Source organism: Alnus glutinosa, chromosome 12, assembly GCF_958979055.1.
Source record: "Alnus glutinosa chromosome 12, dhAlnGlut1.1, whole genome shotgun sequence".
Lineage (NCBI taxonomy): Eukaryota > Viridiplantae > Streptophyta > Magnoliopsida > Fagales > Betulaceae > Alnus > Alnus glutinosa.
In genome coordinates this window covers 9,235,081-9,248,347 of record NC_084897.1, presented here as the reverse complement: position 1 = coordinate 9,248,347, position 13,267 = coordinate 9,235,081, and the positions used below count along the sequence as shown (strand labels likewise).

The following is a 13,267-nucleotide window of genomic DNA, read 5'->3' as shown; positions in this document are numbered from 1 at the left end:
TTCCCAATCATGCGCTTCTCTAAAAAAGCACACACTCCACTGATTGAAGCCACCCACAAGCTCCACATTATTCGCAACTGAAGCATCCTTCGCACGAGCAATTCCAAATAAAACAGGAAAAGCTTCCTTAAGAGTTGAGTTCCCACAACAAAACTCATATCTACTAAATTCCCTGAGGGAAAGTTAGGAATATGAGCAATAGCCAAATTCAAAAGAGATTTCAGAAAGAAGGATTTAAGAAGAAGCACATTGGTCTCGCTATCTTCAAAGAGCCGACGATTCATTTCTTTCCAAATGCTCCACATAAAAAGAGCAAGAATAACTTTCCAAATAGCTTCTCTAGGATGTCTAATCCCAAGAGATTTCCAACCATGGAGGAGCTAAAGAATGTTACCAGGACCCAAGAAACCCCAAAGCTGTTAAGAACTAAGTGCCAAATGTCAGCAACATACTCACAATGAAGAATGAGATGATTAATAGTTTCCTCATCCTTCATACACTGACAGCACTGGTTAATCAATTGGAACCCCCGCCTTCTAAGATTGTCAACTATTAGGATTCTACCCAAAGCCGTTGTCCATAAGAAGAAAGCAATGTGAGGAGGGGCCTTCACCTTTCAAATGCTTTTCCAAGGGAATGAACTATGCTCATCTAACTGTAACATAGTATAGTAGTTCACTGCAAAACCATGACGGCTCGAAGGGTTCTGCACCATGCTATCCATTGCACTTGGAAGGGGGTTCATGGAGCATAAACGAGTAAGAAAAGAATCCACATATTCAATTTCCCAATTATGAAGATCTCGAATGAACTAAGATTTCAAAGGGTGTGGGGACTGGAGCGATCCATGTAATCTGACACCAAAGCCTCCTTATTACGTGCTAATGAGAAGAATTCTGGGAAAGAACTCTTTAGAGCACTATCACCGCACCAAATATCATGCTAGAAGGGAATGCGAAGGGCATTTCCAATCTTGTAGGAAACAAAATTGGAAAAAGATTCCCAATTTTTCCTTATACACCTCCAGAGACTCACCCCATAAGTACCTCTTGCTTCCTTTGAGCACCGCTCCCCTCTTTGGATCCCGTATTTCGATACAATCACCTACCTCCATAAATGAACTTGTTCATTCCCAAACCTCCAAAGCCATTTATTGAGCAAGGCTTTGCTAAACAATATAAGATTTTTGAAACCCAATCCTCCTCTCGTAATAGGGGAACAAACAATTGTCTAGTTTATCAAATGTAACCTATGTTCCCCGCCTGGGCTGTCCCACAGAAAGTCAATCTGAAAACGCTCAAGTTTCTTGGCTATGCCAGCTGGTAAAGAGAAGAGAGATAAAAGATAAGTGGGGATACTAGAAAGTGTACTCTTAATGAGAGTAAGACACCCTCCCTTGGATAGATATTTCTTTTTTTTTGATAAGTAATTTAAAATTCAATAAAAAAGCGCAGAGGGGCGCAACCCTAATACACGGGAAGTATACAAGAGAGCCCCTAAACAGGAGGAACAACTAATAAATTAAGAAAGTCTACAAAAGTAGAAACACCTAGGTGGCAAAGATGGGGAGCTATCCATAGATATAACGTGTTAAGAAGACGCTTCCTTAAAACCACCATTACCGTCTCGACATCTTCAAAAAGCCTCGCATTCCGCTCCCTCCAAATGCTCCACAAAACACAGTGAGGAACTAAACGCCAAACATTTTTTGCTAGGCCATGCCCTCGAAAAGCACCCCAAGTAGTCAACAAACCCATCACCGATTGTGGCATGACCCATTCAACTCCAAACAAAGAAAACACAAAACTCCAAAGCTCACGGGCGGTGTCGCAATGAAGTAACAGATGATCAATAGACTCCCCCTTCTTTTTACACATACAACACCACTCAATAACCACAATATTCCTCTTTCGTAGATTGTCATGAGTCAAAATTTTTCCTAAAGCTGCAGTCCAAACAAAGAACGCCACCCTTGTCGGAGCCTTAGCACACCATATCTTCTTCCACGGGAATGATGGACCTTCTTTCCGACTAAGTGCTTCATAATATGACCTTACTTCAAAATAGCTCCTTGAAGAGAGGTTCCAAACTAACTTGTCACCCTCTCCTTGTCGAATCGGAGTGGAGTACAACTGCTCGAAGAAAGAGAGCACCATCTCCAACTCCCAGTCCTGTAATTGCCGCGTAAAGAGAACATTCCAATGAATATTGCCATTATGAACAGCCATATTATCTACCACCATAGCCGCTTTGTTCCTCACAAGACTATACAGAACTGGAAAACAAAGCTTCAAAGAAATCTCCCCACACCACCGATCATGCCAGAAACTGATATATGAGCCATCCCCTACCACACACCGAACATAATTACAAAACTTCTCCCACCCTTTCCTAATATATTTCCAAACCCCTACTCCATAGGAACCCGACACCTCAATAGAGCACCACCCACCCTTTAGGCTCCCAAATTTGGCGTCAATCACCAAACGCCATAGAGCCTCTCTCTCCCTACCATATCTCCACAACCATTTACCTAAAAGAGCTTGGTTAAACATGGAAAGATTGTGAACTCCCAATCCACCTGAATGCAACGGAGTACAAATCCTGTTCCATTTCACTAAATGAAATTTGGCCTCATCCCCTATGCCACCCCATAGGAAATCCCTCTGGATTTTTTCAAGACGATTAGCCACCCTCAAAGGAATAGGGAACAGCGACAAGAGATACGTGGGGATATTGGACAGCGTGCTCTTAATAAGAGTCAACCGACCGCCCTTTGACAAATACATACGCTTCCAACCAGCCAGCTTCCTTTCCATTTTCTCAATCACCCCTTTCCAAGTACGAACGGACTTGTAAGAGGCACCCAAAGGCATACCCAAATATGTCATAGGAAGCGATCCAACCCTACAACCCATAAGATGGGCCAACCCTTCAACATCCTCCACCTCACCAATAGGAACAATTTCTGACTTTCCTAAATTAATCCTTAATCCCGAAACTGCCTCAAAACAAAGGAAAATGCACCTCAGATGTCGAATCTGTTCTTCTTCCGCTCCACAAAAAATCAACGTATCATCAGCAAACAATAAATGATTCACTACTATTGCCTCTGACTCACTATGTCCCACAGTAAAGCCTGTCATCGAACCCTGCTCCATCGCAGCAGCCAACATCCGACTCAAAGCCTCCATAACCACCACAAATAATAAAGGCGACAGAGGATCACCTTGTCGCAACCCGCGAGAGCTAGTAAAGAAACCCGTCGGAGTTCCATTGACAAGGATGGAGAATCTCACCGTAGAGATACAAAAACGAATCCAAGCTCTCCATTTCTCCCCAAAGCCACAACGTTGTAATAAGTAGAGTAAGAAGTCCCAATTCACATGATCATAGGCCTTTTCCAGATCCAGCTTACACAGCAACCCAGACTCCCCTGAACGGATTTGACTATCCACACATTCATTAGCAATAAGCACTGAATCCAAAATTTGTCGACCACCAATGAACGCATTTTGGGTGTTTGAGATAATCTTACCCAACACTGATTTAAACCTGTTCGCAAGGACTTTGGAAATAATCTTATAAATTCCCCCAATAAGACTGATAGGCCGAAAATCACTCACATCCACAGCATCATTCTTCTTTGGAATCAGAGAGACAAAAGTAGCATTAAAACTCTTTTCAAACTTGCCTCGAGAGTGAAAATCTGCAAAAACAGCCATAATGTCATGCTTTAAGATATCCCAACACTTCTGAAAAAAAGCCATAGTGAAACCGTCGGGGCCCGAAGCCTTATCTCCATTGAAATCTCTGATGACCTCCCACACCTCCTTCTCCTCAAACCCTCTCTCTATCCAGCTACTCTCATCTTCATCAATTGAAAGAAAAGAAAGGCCCTCTACCCTTGGCCGCCAAGAAGAATTCTCAACATACAAGTTTTTGAAAAATTGAACTATATGCTCCTGAATTTCCTTTGGGTCTTTGGAGATTTCACCATCTATACTTATAGAATCCACTTGATTAAATTTGCGACGCGAGTTGGCCATCCTGTGAAAAAATTTTGTGTTCTTGTCCCCCTCCTTCAACCACAAAGCTCTGGATTTCTGTCTCCAAATTATTTCCTCACACAGAAGAGTTTTCTCCAGCTCTCTAGACATATCTATCTTGCGAACCTTCTCTTCCTCCTCTAGGCCTCGGTCTTCATCAACTGCATCCAGCTCACAAATGCCCTCCAATAATTCCTTCTTCTTCTTCCCTATATCACCAAACACTTCAGCATTCCATTTCTTCAAGTCCGTCTTCAATGCCTTCAGTTTAAACGCCAAAATGTGACTTGGAGAACCCGAACACTCATAAGACAACCACCACTTATTGATTTGCTCAACAAAGCCCTCATAATTCAGCCACATGTTCTCAAATTTAAAAGACCTTTTTCCTCCTCTTGGTGCCCCACAATCCAAAAACAAAGGGAAGTGATCGGACAGAAGTCTTGGAAGCCTCCTTTGGACTACTTCGGGGTAGTGTTCCTCCCACTCCACAGAAATTAAGAATCTATCAATTCTAGACCATGTGTGGTTATTCGACCATGTAAATTGGCCATCTTGAAGAGGTAGATCCACCAAGTTCTGCATGAAGATGAAGTCTGAAAATTCTTCCATAGCAGCTGAGAAACTGGCCATGCCCGACCTCTCACTCGGAAAACGAACAACATTAAAATCTCCCCCAATACACCACGGCACCTCCCAACAATTCATCAATCCAGCTAACTCAATCCATAAATCCCTCCTATCCCTGTCATCATTAGGGCCATAAACCCCCCCAAACGCCCAAGAAACATTATCACCAATGTTGCGGAAAGAACAAGCAACCGTATATCTACCTATACATTCCTCCAATTTCTCCACCACTCTCCTATCCCACATAAGTAAGATCCCACCCGATGCTCCATTGGCTCCCAAATAACACCAATCAACCTGATTACACCCCCATAAACTCCGCACCACCTCCCTTGAGATTATTGCCATCTTAGTCTCCACCAAACAAACAATATCCGCCCTCCATTCTCTTAGAAGCCCTCTAATTTCTACTCTTTTTTTCATCTCATTAATCCCTCTAACATTCCACGAAATTAGTTTAGGCATCATAATTGCATACAGAACCCCTTCCTTTGTTGCGACCTCTAGCCGATAGAGCCCCTTTCTTCTCATAATTCAAGGACCAAGCCAACCTGTTTAGTTCTCTCTTCCCTTTTGCCTCTTTGTTCAGCGGACACAAAGTCTGAGGACTGGCCGAGGATCTTCCTCCAGCAGCTTCTATCTCCTCAAACATAGCTAACATTCTGTCCTCAAATCCTTCGCAAGATAATCCGATAGCCTGATAACATCTCATAACTTTTTCCACCACCCATCTAGGTGATATCCTGAGTTTTTCTCCCCCTTTTGCTGCCAAAGGTGTGATTTCCAGCGGTGCACCACTCGCCCCCTCCTCGTTAGAATTATTTTCTACTAGTTCTAACAGGAGATCGCTTCTAACATCCTGTGTACCACTGTCCAGTAGAACTTCTCCCTCATCTGTTACACCAGCATCTTCCCCAAGGCAGCTCTCCCCTCGATTTCCCACTAAAACAGGTTCACATAACACCATCTGCAAATTGTTAATGTCCATCATCTTTGTCACTGAGCTTGTACCCACAGCAGGAGCACCCATCTCATTACAAGAACATTCTGTTACCAGGAGCTCCGGCAAGACTCCCGAAACCTACTCCCCTACTTCAGTAATGATGTTACCCTTCAAAGAGCCATCGTCCACCTGAATAGCCACTGCTGTATCTTCTCCTTCTTCACCACACACCATGACCTCAGGCATACTCAGCCGAAGGGAATTTTCTGGTTTCCCATCCCTCACGCTCCGACCCACTACCGTGACCTGTCCCTGTTTTCTTGTCCAAATAGCCTTAGAAATTCCAGACTTCCGGCGTTGATACACCCGTTGAAAACCACGACTGGAATGATCTGGACCAGACCCACATGCAGAGGCGCCGGAATCCTTGGCTTTACGCACCAGATGTGCTGCGGAAGTTGACGCTCCAGCATGCAAAGAAAACACAGGGGTCGGAATGGGTCTTAGGCATGATCCAGCTTTAGTTTTAACAATAAACTTGGGCTTTTTAATGGGAAAACCCAGTGGGGCTTTGCCTTTAGAATCATGGGCCATTTTAGAGGATTTGGAGATGGGCCGGGTATCCTTGAAGCCCATAAAGGCCTGCTTGGTCTTAGGAGCAGCGTGAGAAGCAAACTGCTTCTGACTGAAATCCAGGTGTCCTTCCTCCAGCAAGAGAAGATCCGTGAGACAAAGGCCTATCTCCTCGTGCAGAACTGCCAACGACTCCCTTAGCCTACGAACCCCTAGCCTATCACCAGAGAAGACATTGCGTGAAGCAGCGGAAGACGTGTTGGCAGACCCAGCAGCTTCTCTCCTTGGGAATGAGTCCTGCGACTTTCCCGATGCGTGAGACATCAGAGCTGGTTTCTTCTTCAACCCCTTCGCCGGAAAAACTTCTCTGGACAGGCTATCGTGAGCCGCCGAAAGAGGAAACATCGACGAAGAAGGGGCCGGACACACAGGAGCCTTTGCATGAGCACGAGAATCCTTAACCGGATCCTGTACCTGATAAAGTTCCTTCTTCTCTGTTTCCTTTGAACCTTCCAACCACCTTGGAATTCTTGCTAACTGCTGACTGGAAGGACCAAACAGCTCTTCATTCCCTGGCCGAGTCGAAGTTAACACCTCTGCAAAACTCCTCCTTGTCTCCGCTTTAGTCCCAGCTAGTAGAACATTCGGTGCACTAATCTGCTTTGTGACCCTGGACTGATCCGCTTGAAGATGACTGATGGCTAGGCGGAGCTCCACCTCAAACCTCTCCCAACCCTCACCGTATCTCCCTTTCGGCACTAAAATGGAACCATATTTCTTCCTGCCCTCATATTCTTCAATAAGCAGGAAAAAACCATGCCTATTAGAGCATTGTTGTCCAAGAATACGTGGGAAGCCAGCAACGGATTGATTCCAAAAGACTCTAGAATCCTGAACCGAAACTAACTCATCAAACGACTTGACCAACCAGACTGCCTCATCTCTACGTAGAAGGATAGACCTCGTCACTCCTTTGCATTTTTCTCGTATCCGAATCCCAGTACAACCACCCACCACCGACAAGTCGAAGTCCTTAGACTCAACAGACAAACGACTCACAGACCACACCATTGTTTAGGTTATTCTTTTCCTATATTTTCCAAGAGTGACGGGACCTTATCCCTTGATTATAGAGACCTATCCAACTCGCTAGTCTTTTTTCCATTTTCTCAATCACCCCATCCCAAATGGCTTTAGATTTGAAGGGAGCACCTAAAGGAAGACCCAAATAATGGAATGGAAGAGAAGAGATATTACAATAGCTAGCTCCTCAATGTGCGGGACTCCCCCACTGCGCCTATCTCGGATTTTTTAAGGTTGACCTTTAAGCCTGAAATGGCCTTGAAACAAAGGAGAATATGGTCAAACTATGGATTTGATCCACGTCAGCATCACACATAATAAAAGTATCATTTGCGAATAACAGATGTGAAATTTTCAAGGGGAAATTGTTGAGATTGTCCACTTGGAAGCCAGAAAGAAAACCCCCATCCATTGGTCTAGAAAGCATCCTACTGAAGGCATCCATGACCAAGACAAAGAGAAGAAGAGAGAGAGGGTCTCCTTGGCGAAGCCCTCGAGAGCTACCGAAGAAGCCATGCTGGCTGCCATTGATCAGGATCGAGAAGCGAGCCATTGAAATACATGCAGAAATTCACTTCCTCCATTTAGAGCCAAAACCCGTATGTCTCAAAATATAATGAAGGAAATCCCAATTAATATGATCAAAAGCCTTTTTTAGATCAAGTTTGCATAAAACCCTAGGAATTCTTGATCTCAATTTGCTATTGAGACATTCATTGGCTATAAGAGCTGAGTCTAGAATCTGATGCCCCCTAATGAAAGCATTTTGGGTTTTAGAAAAAAGAGCTCCCCTATTGGTTGCAATCTTCTCGCAAGAACTTTCGCCAGGATCTTGTAGACACTATCTATCTAGCTGATAGGTCTGAAGCCCCTTATTTCCAAATGACCAAGCTTCTTCGGAATAAGAGTAATGAAAGTAGCGTTAAGACTCTTCACAAACCTCTAATGCTCATGAAAATTATGAAAGAAATTCATGAGGTCAACCTTCACAATAGACCAATAGGTATGGAAGAAGGCAATGGTGAAACCATTTGGACCCAGCACAGTCTACCTCCATACTCAGCAAGGCTTAAAAACCTTCTCCTCTTGAAATTGTCTCTCTAGCCAATCTGCTACTGAAGAATCTAAACAGGGGAACTCTAAACCATCTAACATGGGGCGCTGATGAGCTGATTCGGTGAGGAGATGCGAGAGGTATGGAGTGATAGAATCTGTAATCAACTCTTTCTCGGAAGTAATAATACAATCGATGCACAGGCTAGAGATAACATTGTTTCTTCTATGAGAATTAGCAAGGCGATGAAAGAACCCTGTCTTGTGATCCCCTTCCTTAAGCCAAATAGCCCTAGATTTCTGCCTCCAACTGGTTTCTTGCATAAGGGCCACTTCTGCCAAATCATTTTTAGCCTTTCCTATTCTAGCTCTCTCGTCGGCTGCCAACTTTCTCTCCTCTTCTAAGCCATCAAGAGTTTGAATCTCTTCAAGTAATGCCTTTTTTCGTACTTCTACATTCCCAAATGCCTCTTTGTTTCCAATGGATCAAATCAGCCTTCAATTGCTTTAGTTGCTAGCAAGGACAAAGCAGGGGGGGCCATAATAACGATAAGAATCCCACCACTGTTTAACAAGCTCTGCAAACCCTTCAGCTTTCAGCCACATATTCTCAAACTTAAAAGACCTCGAACCCTTGTCAACCCTCCACAATCAAGCAAAAGAGGGAAATGATCTGACACGGGGCGAGGCAAATGACGCTGAAGCAGATTTGGAAGATGTTCCTCCCAAAGAGGAGAAACTAAAAATATGTTTATCCTGGACATAGACGTAGGGACTTGATTATTAGAACAAGTAAAGAAACCTCCAGTCAAAGGGAGATCCAGCAATCTTAACGCAGAAATAAAGTCTGAGAAATTCACCATAGCAGACGTTGAACGGGAAGTACCATTGCGCTCATTCGAAAATCGGGTAACATTAAAGTCACCTCCAAAGCACCACATAATATTCCACCAATGAAAAACCCTAGATAATTCTTCCCAAAGCACTCTGAATTATCTATAGGGCCATAGATCCCTGAGAAGGCCCAAACAAATTGTTCCAGAATTGATTTGAATTTGCAGGAAATTGAAATTGAGCCTACTGCCTCTTCTAAGCATTCCACAACACGCTTATCCCACATCAAGAGAATACCACCAGAAGTGCCAAAGGTTGGTAGCACCACCCGCCCAGCGAAGGGACCACCCCACATGCTTCGATTGTACCTACAAAAATATTGTCCATCTTTGTTTCTTGTAAACGAACCACATTTGGCTTCCAGCTTTTTAGAAGATTACTATTGCTAACTCTTTTTCTTGCATCATTAATACCTCTAACATTCCAACTAACAATTTTTAAAATCATAAGAGAGATGAGGCCTTAACACTGACACGAGAACGAGGTTTGGAGAGTTTACCACCGGATTCATAACTCACTGAGCTAGCCAGATTATTGAGTTCTCTAATACCTTTTGAGCTGCCCCTAGAGAATTTGTTGAGAGGTCTCTTCGGAGTGGATTTGAAATGCTCCTTATGTCTAGATTCAATCTCAGAGAAAATGCTATGAACCTCCTGCTTTGAATCTTCATAGGAAACTCCCAAGAATTTTTCCTATTTGTACATAGGCCGTTCCCCCCATACTAGAGATTCCATCTCTGATGTGTGAGCAGACCCCAAGAATGAGATGGTCGTCGCAATCTGGGAATCATCCAATCCCATAACATCGGCAAGCGCATTGCTCACTATAGAATGAAAAATGGTCTTCACCATAATGCCACTGCTCATTGTAGAAAGAGGACTAGATGCCGGCACAGTGCTAATTGGCGCACTCTGAAGAGGTTCCAAAAGTTCTGGCATAGAATACACCGACAACTAATAGTTTGTTGGAGAAAACACAACAGAGTTTTCCAACCTACTCTGAGAAGCTTCCATCAACTATGACGCGGGCGTATTTGCCAACCCACAACTCACTGGAGATGGAAGACACCTTGCCAATAGAGTGCTCCTTGTCGTTCTCTAGAGAGCTTTCGAATACAGAGCCACCATCTTCTCTGATAGAGGCTTTGACCCATGAAAAACCGAAAGGTGCGAGAAACCCCGAAAGAATTAGAGAAGGCCAAGTGCCTATGATCAAGAATGGATTTAAACCCACAGACTTAGGGATTGTCAAAGAGCAACCCAACCAAGTCCAAAAAACATGAGTGGGTTTTTGTATGTCGTGGGCTAAGAGAATAGGGACACGAGAATGAATTAGAAGCTGATCTAAGGGAGAAGGGCTTTGCCGTGGTCCAGATATAGGTGACAAACCCAAGTCTTCATACCCATCGCTGGTAAGAGAAGACTGGCCCAAAGAATTGCCCTGGGTGAGATCCAAAGACCACTTGTCCAAAGTTCCAGGCCTAGCACATGGGGGGAAAGACTGGCCCAATGAAGCTTGCGCCTTTTTTCTACACACTTGAATGATACATAATCTCTTCCGGCTCATGTGTCGTACGCCCTGTCCAAGCACATTAATCCTCAATGCTCTACCCACCTTAGGACGACACCTATCCTTGAAGGATTTGAGGACCTTCCATTCAGGATTGGGAGATGGAGATGGTACTTTCTTTCTTAGCTCGGCTTTATTCTATTTTAGTTTGACATGGCGCGGATGATAGGTTAGTTTGGAGCCTTTCCAAAAGGGGTCTATTTAAAGTGAAGTCCTATTATGAAGTGTTAAATAGGAAAGATGACCCTTTATTTCCTTGGAAGAGTATCTGGGGTGTTAACGCTCCCGCAATGGTGGCTTTCTTTGTATGGACAATAGCTTTTGATAAAATTTTGACGCATGACAATCAGCAAAAGAAAAGTGTCGTGGTGATTGAATGATGTCTGTATGTGTAAAAAGAGTGGGGAGTCCATTGAACATCTGCTAGTTCATTGTGAAGTTGCTTGCGATCTATGGAGCTACACTCTTACTCTATTTGGGGTAGAGTGGGTTATGCCACGAAGGGTGATGGAATTGTTGACTAGCTAGGGAGCATCGTTTGGGTATGTTTCAACTAAGGAAGTTTGGGGTTAGTTCCATTGTGTATAATGTGGTGTATTTGGCGGGAGCGGAATTGGCGGCATTTTGAAGATGTAGACATCAATGTTGTAACTACGGAAGGGTTTGCTTAACACGTTATAAATTTGGATAGCAGCTCATTATAGCTTGAGTGTTTTTACTTATGCAGATTTTTTAAATTTATTTTATGTTCATTCCTATTAGGGGTACTCTTGTATACTTTCTGTGTATTAGGGTTGCGCCTCTATGCGCTTTATTAATGAATTGATATTACTTATAAAGAAAGAAAAAGAAAAAAAAAAAAGAAAACACCTTTTCCAAACAAAAATACAAAAAACTACTCAAAACACATTAACAAACATACTCATATTCTTTCCATTCCAATCTTAACCTTCAACTTATTCACTGTGTGCTTTAAGTTCTTTGCTTGTCTATATAGTCTTGTTCACTGTCAATCATGATATGGAGCTAGAGACAATATGGTTATTAATTTTCTGCAATTATTCTGTGCAATCTATGCATAGTTGTTGAAAACTGAAGCACAAATTTGAATTGGACTAGGGTAACTGTTAATGATCATTTGGTAATACTGCATATAAATCTGATCCATGGTCATGTCTTTAGCTTGGGTCAGTCATGCATCTTATCCTGTCTCTCCATTTTTATCATGGGCTGATTCCTATATTGAACACACATAACTTTGTTTTCTTTACATCTACTTACAAATTTATGATCTTCAATTGTGATAGCCTTCCACATCGGATGGGGCATTCCCAACTACTGCTGTCAATGCTATTAATTGCACTCAGAGAATTTTTCCCTAGAAGCATCCATTTCTGTTCAAGTTGATGTTGATGTATTGTTGTTGTCATTGTCTAGCATATCTGGTCTTATTACCATCTTAGTCAGATTCTTACACTGTACTAGACATTTTTAAAGGACATCTCCTTTGGATCCAGAATTTTGTCTGTTATCTTTTCAAAGCTCTTTGTCCTACAAACTCTTCATAAAGATAATCCTTCACTTTCCAAAAACAAAAAAAAAAGAACTGGGCTGTAAAAGCCTATATCCAGCTAACTATTTTCTTCTAGAGTTTTATTTTCCGCTGAAATTTTTTTTGCAGAGAATCTTGAACGGCTAAAGCATATTTACTACAACCGCATCTTTTTATATTTTATAGTTACAGACTAAATGATGTGCAAGAAACTTTCAGGCGATAGGAGAAATATTTTGAACTTTTGTTACATGCTAATTGGTTGATGCAATGGAGTAAAGGTGGAAAAACTAATTTCACAGTTCAATGCCACAGGCTTTATGCTACTGTAACTTCTGTTATTTGTATTCTCACTCTATGGTACTGTTTGGGACATTATTAGTATAGTCCAGTAGCTGTTTTATTCTTGTTTATATAAATTACCCCATTTACTCATTGTCACAATATTTTTCCTTTAACATAACCTTGTTTCATGTGTATCTCTAGGTAAGGTGATTGTTTTTTCTGTTTGTTACAGGTTCCACCAAGTAGATAGTGATAATTTGACCGTTGCTATTAACTTTTGGTGGCGGTCCAACGTGATGACTTGCATGTTAGAACACATGGATGCATATTATTTGCGCAGAATATTGAGAAGGTACTTATAGTATAGATTCTTTTCCAATAAGTCAGTCAAGCATTGCTGATATAGTAAACTAACTTTAGTTCTGTGTCAATTTCATGTGTCATTTCCTCATTGAATCAACATTTTACATTAAAGATTGATGGACAAAGAAATGGTACGTATCTCACTTACATATATTATTTAATGCCCTATAATGTTGGTAAATAGCTTTTTTCTGGCGTGGGGGTTGGGGGAGGGGGAGATGAACAATCCTTGTTGTACTTTGCTTTCCATTTAGAATTATTTCCTAGTGTTGT

At 42.3% G+C, this 13,267-nt stretch overlaps 1 protein-coding gene across 2 annotated transcripts in view; it reads left to right on the top strand.

Annotated features, from left to right (window-relative positions):
* The window catches only part of LOC133851295 (lysine-specific demethylase JMJ31), a 31,027-nt gene that overhangs the window by 4,441 nt on the left and 13,319 nt on the right, over positions 1-13,267 (top strand). For both annotated transcript variants that reach the window (XM_062287635.1, XM_062287636.1), the window contains exons 9-10: positions 12,864-12,983; positions 13,107-13,125. In XM_062287635.1, coding sequence (XP_062143619.1) covers positions 12,864-12,983; positions 13,107-13,125 — 139 coding nt within the window. The remainder of the gene's footprint in view (positions 1-12,863; positions 12,984-13,106; positions 13,126-13,267) is intronic.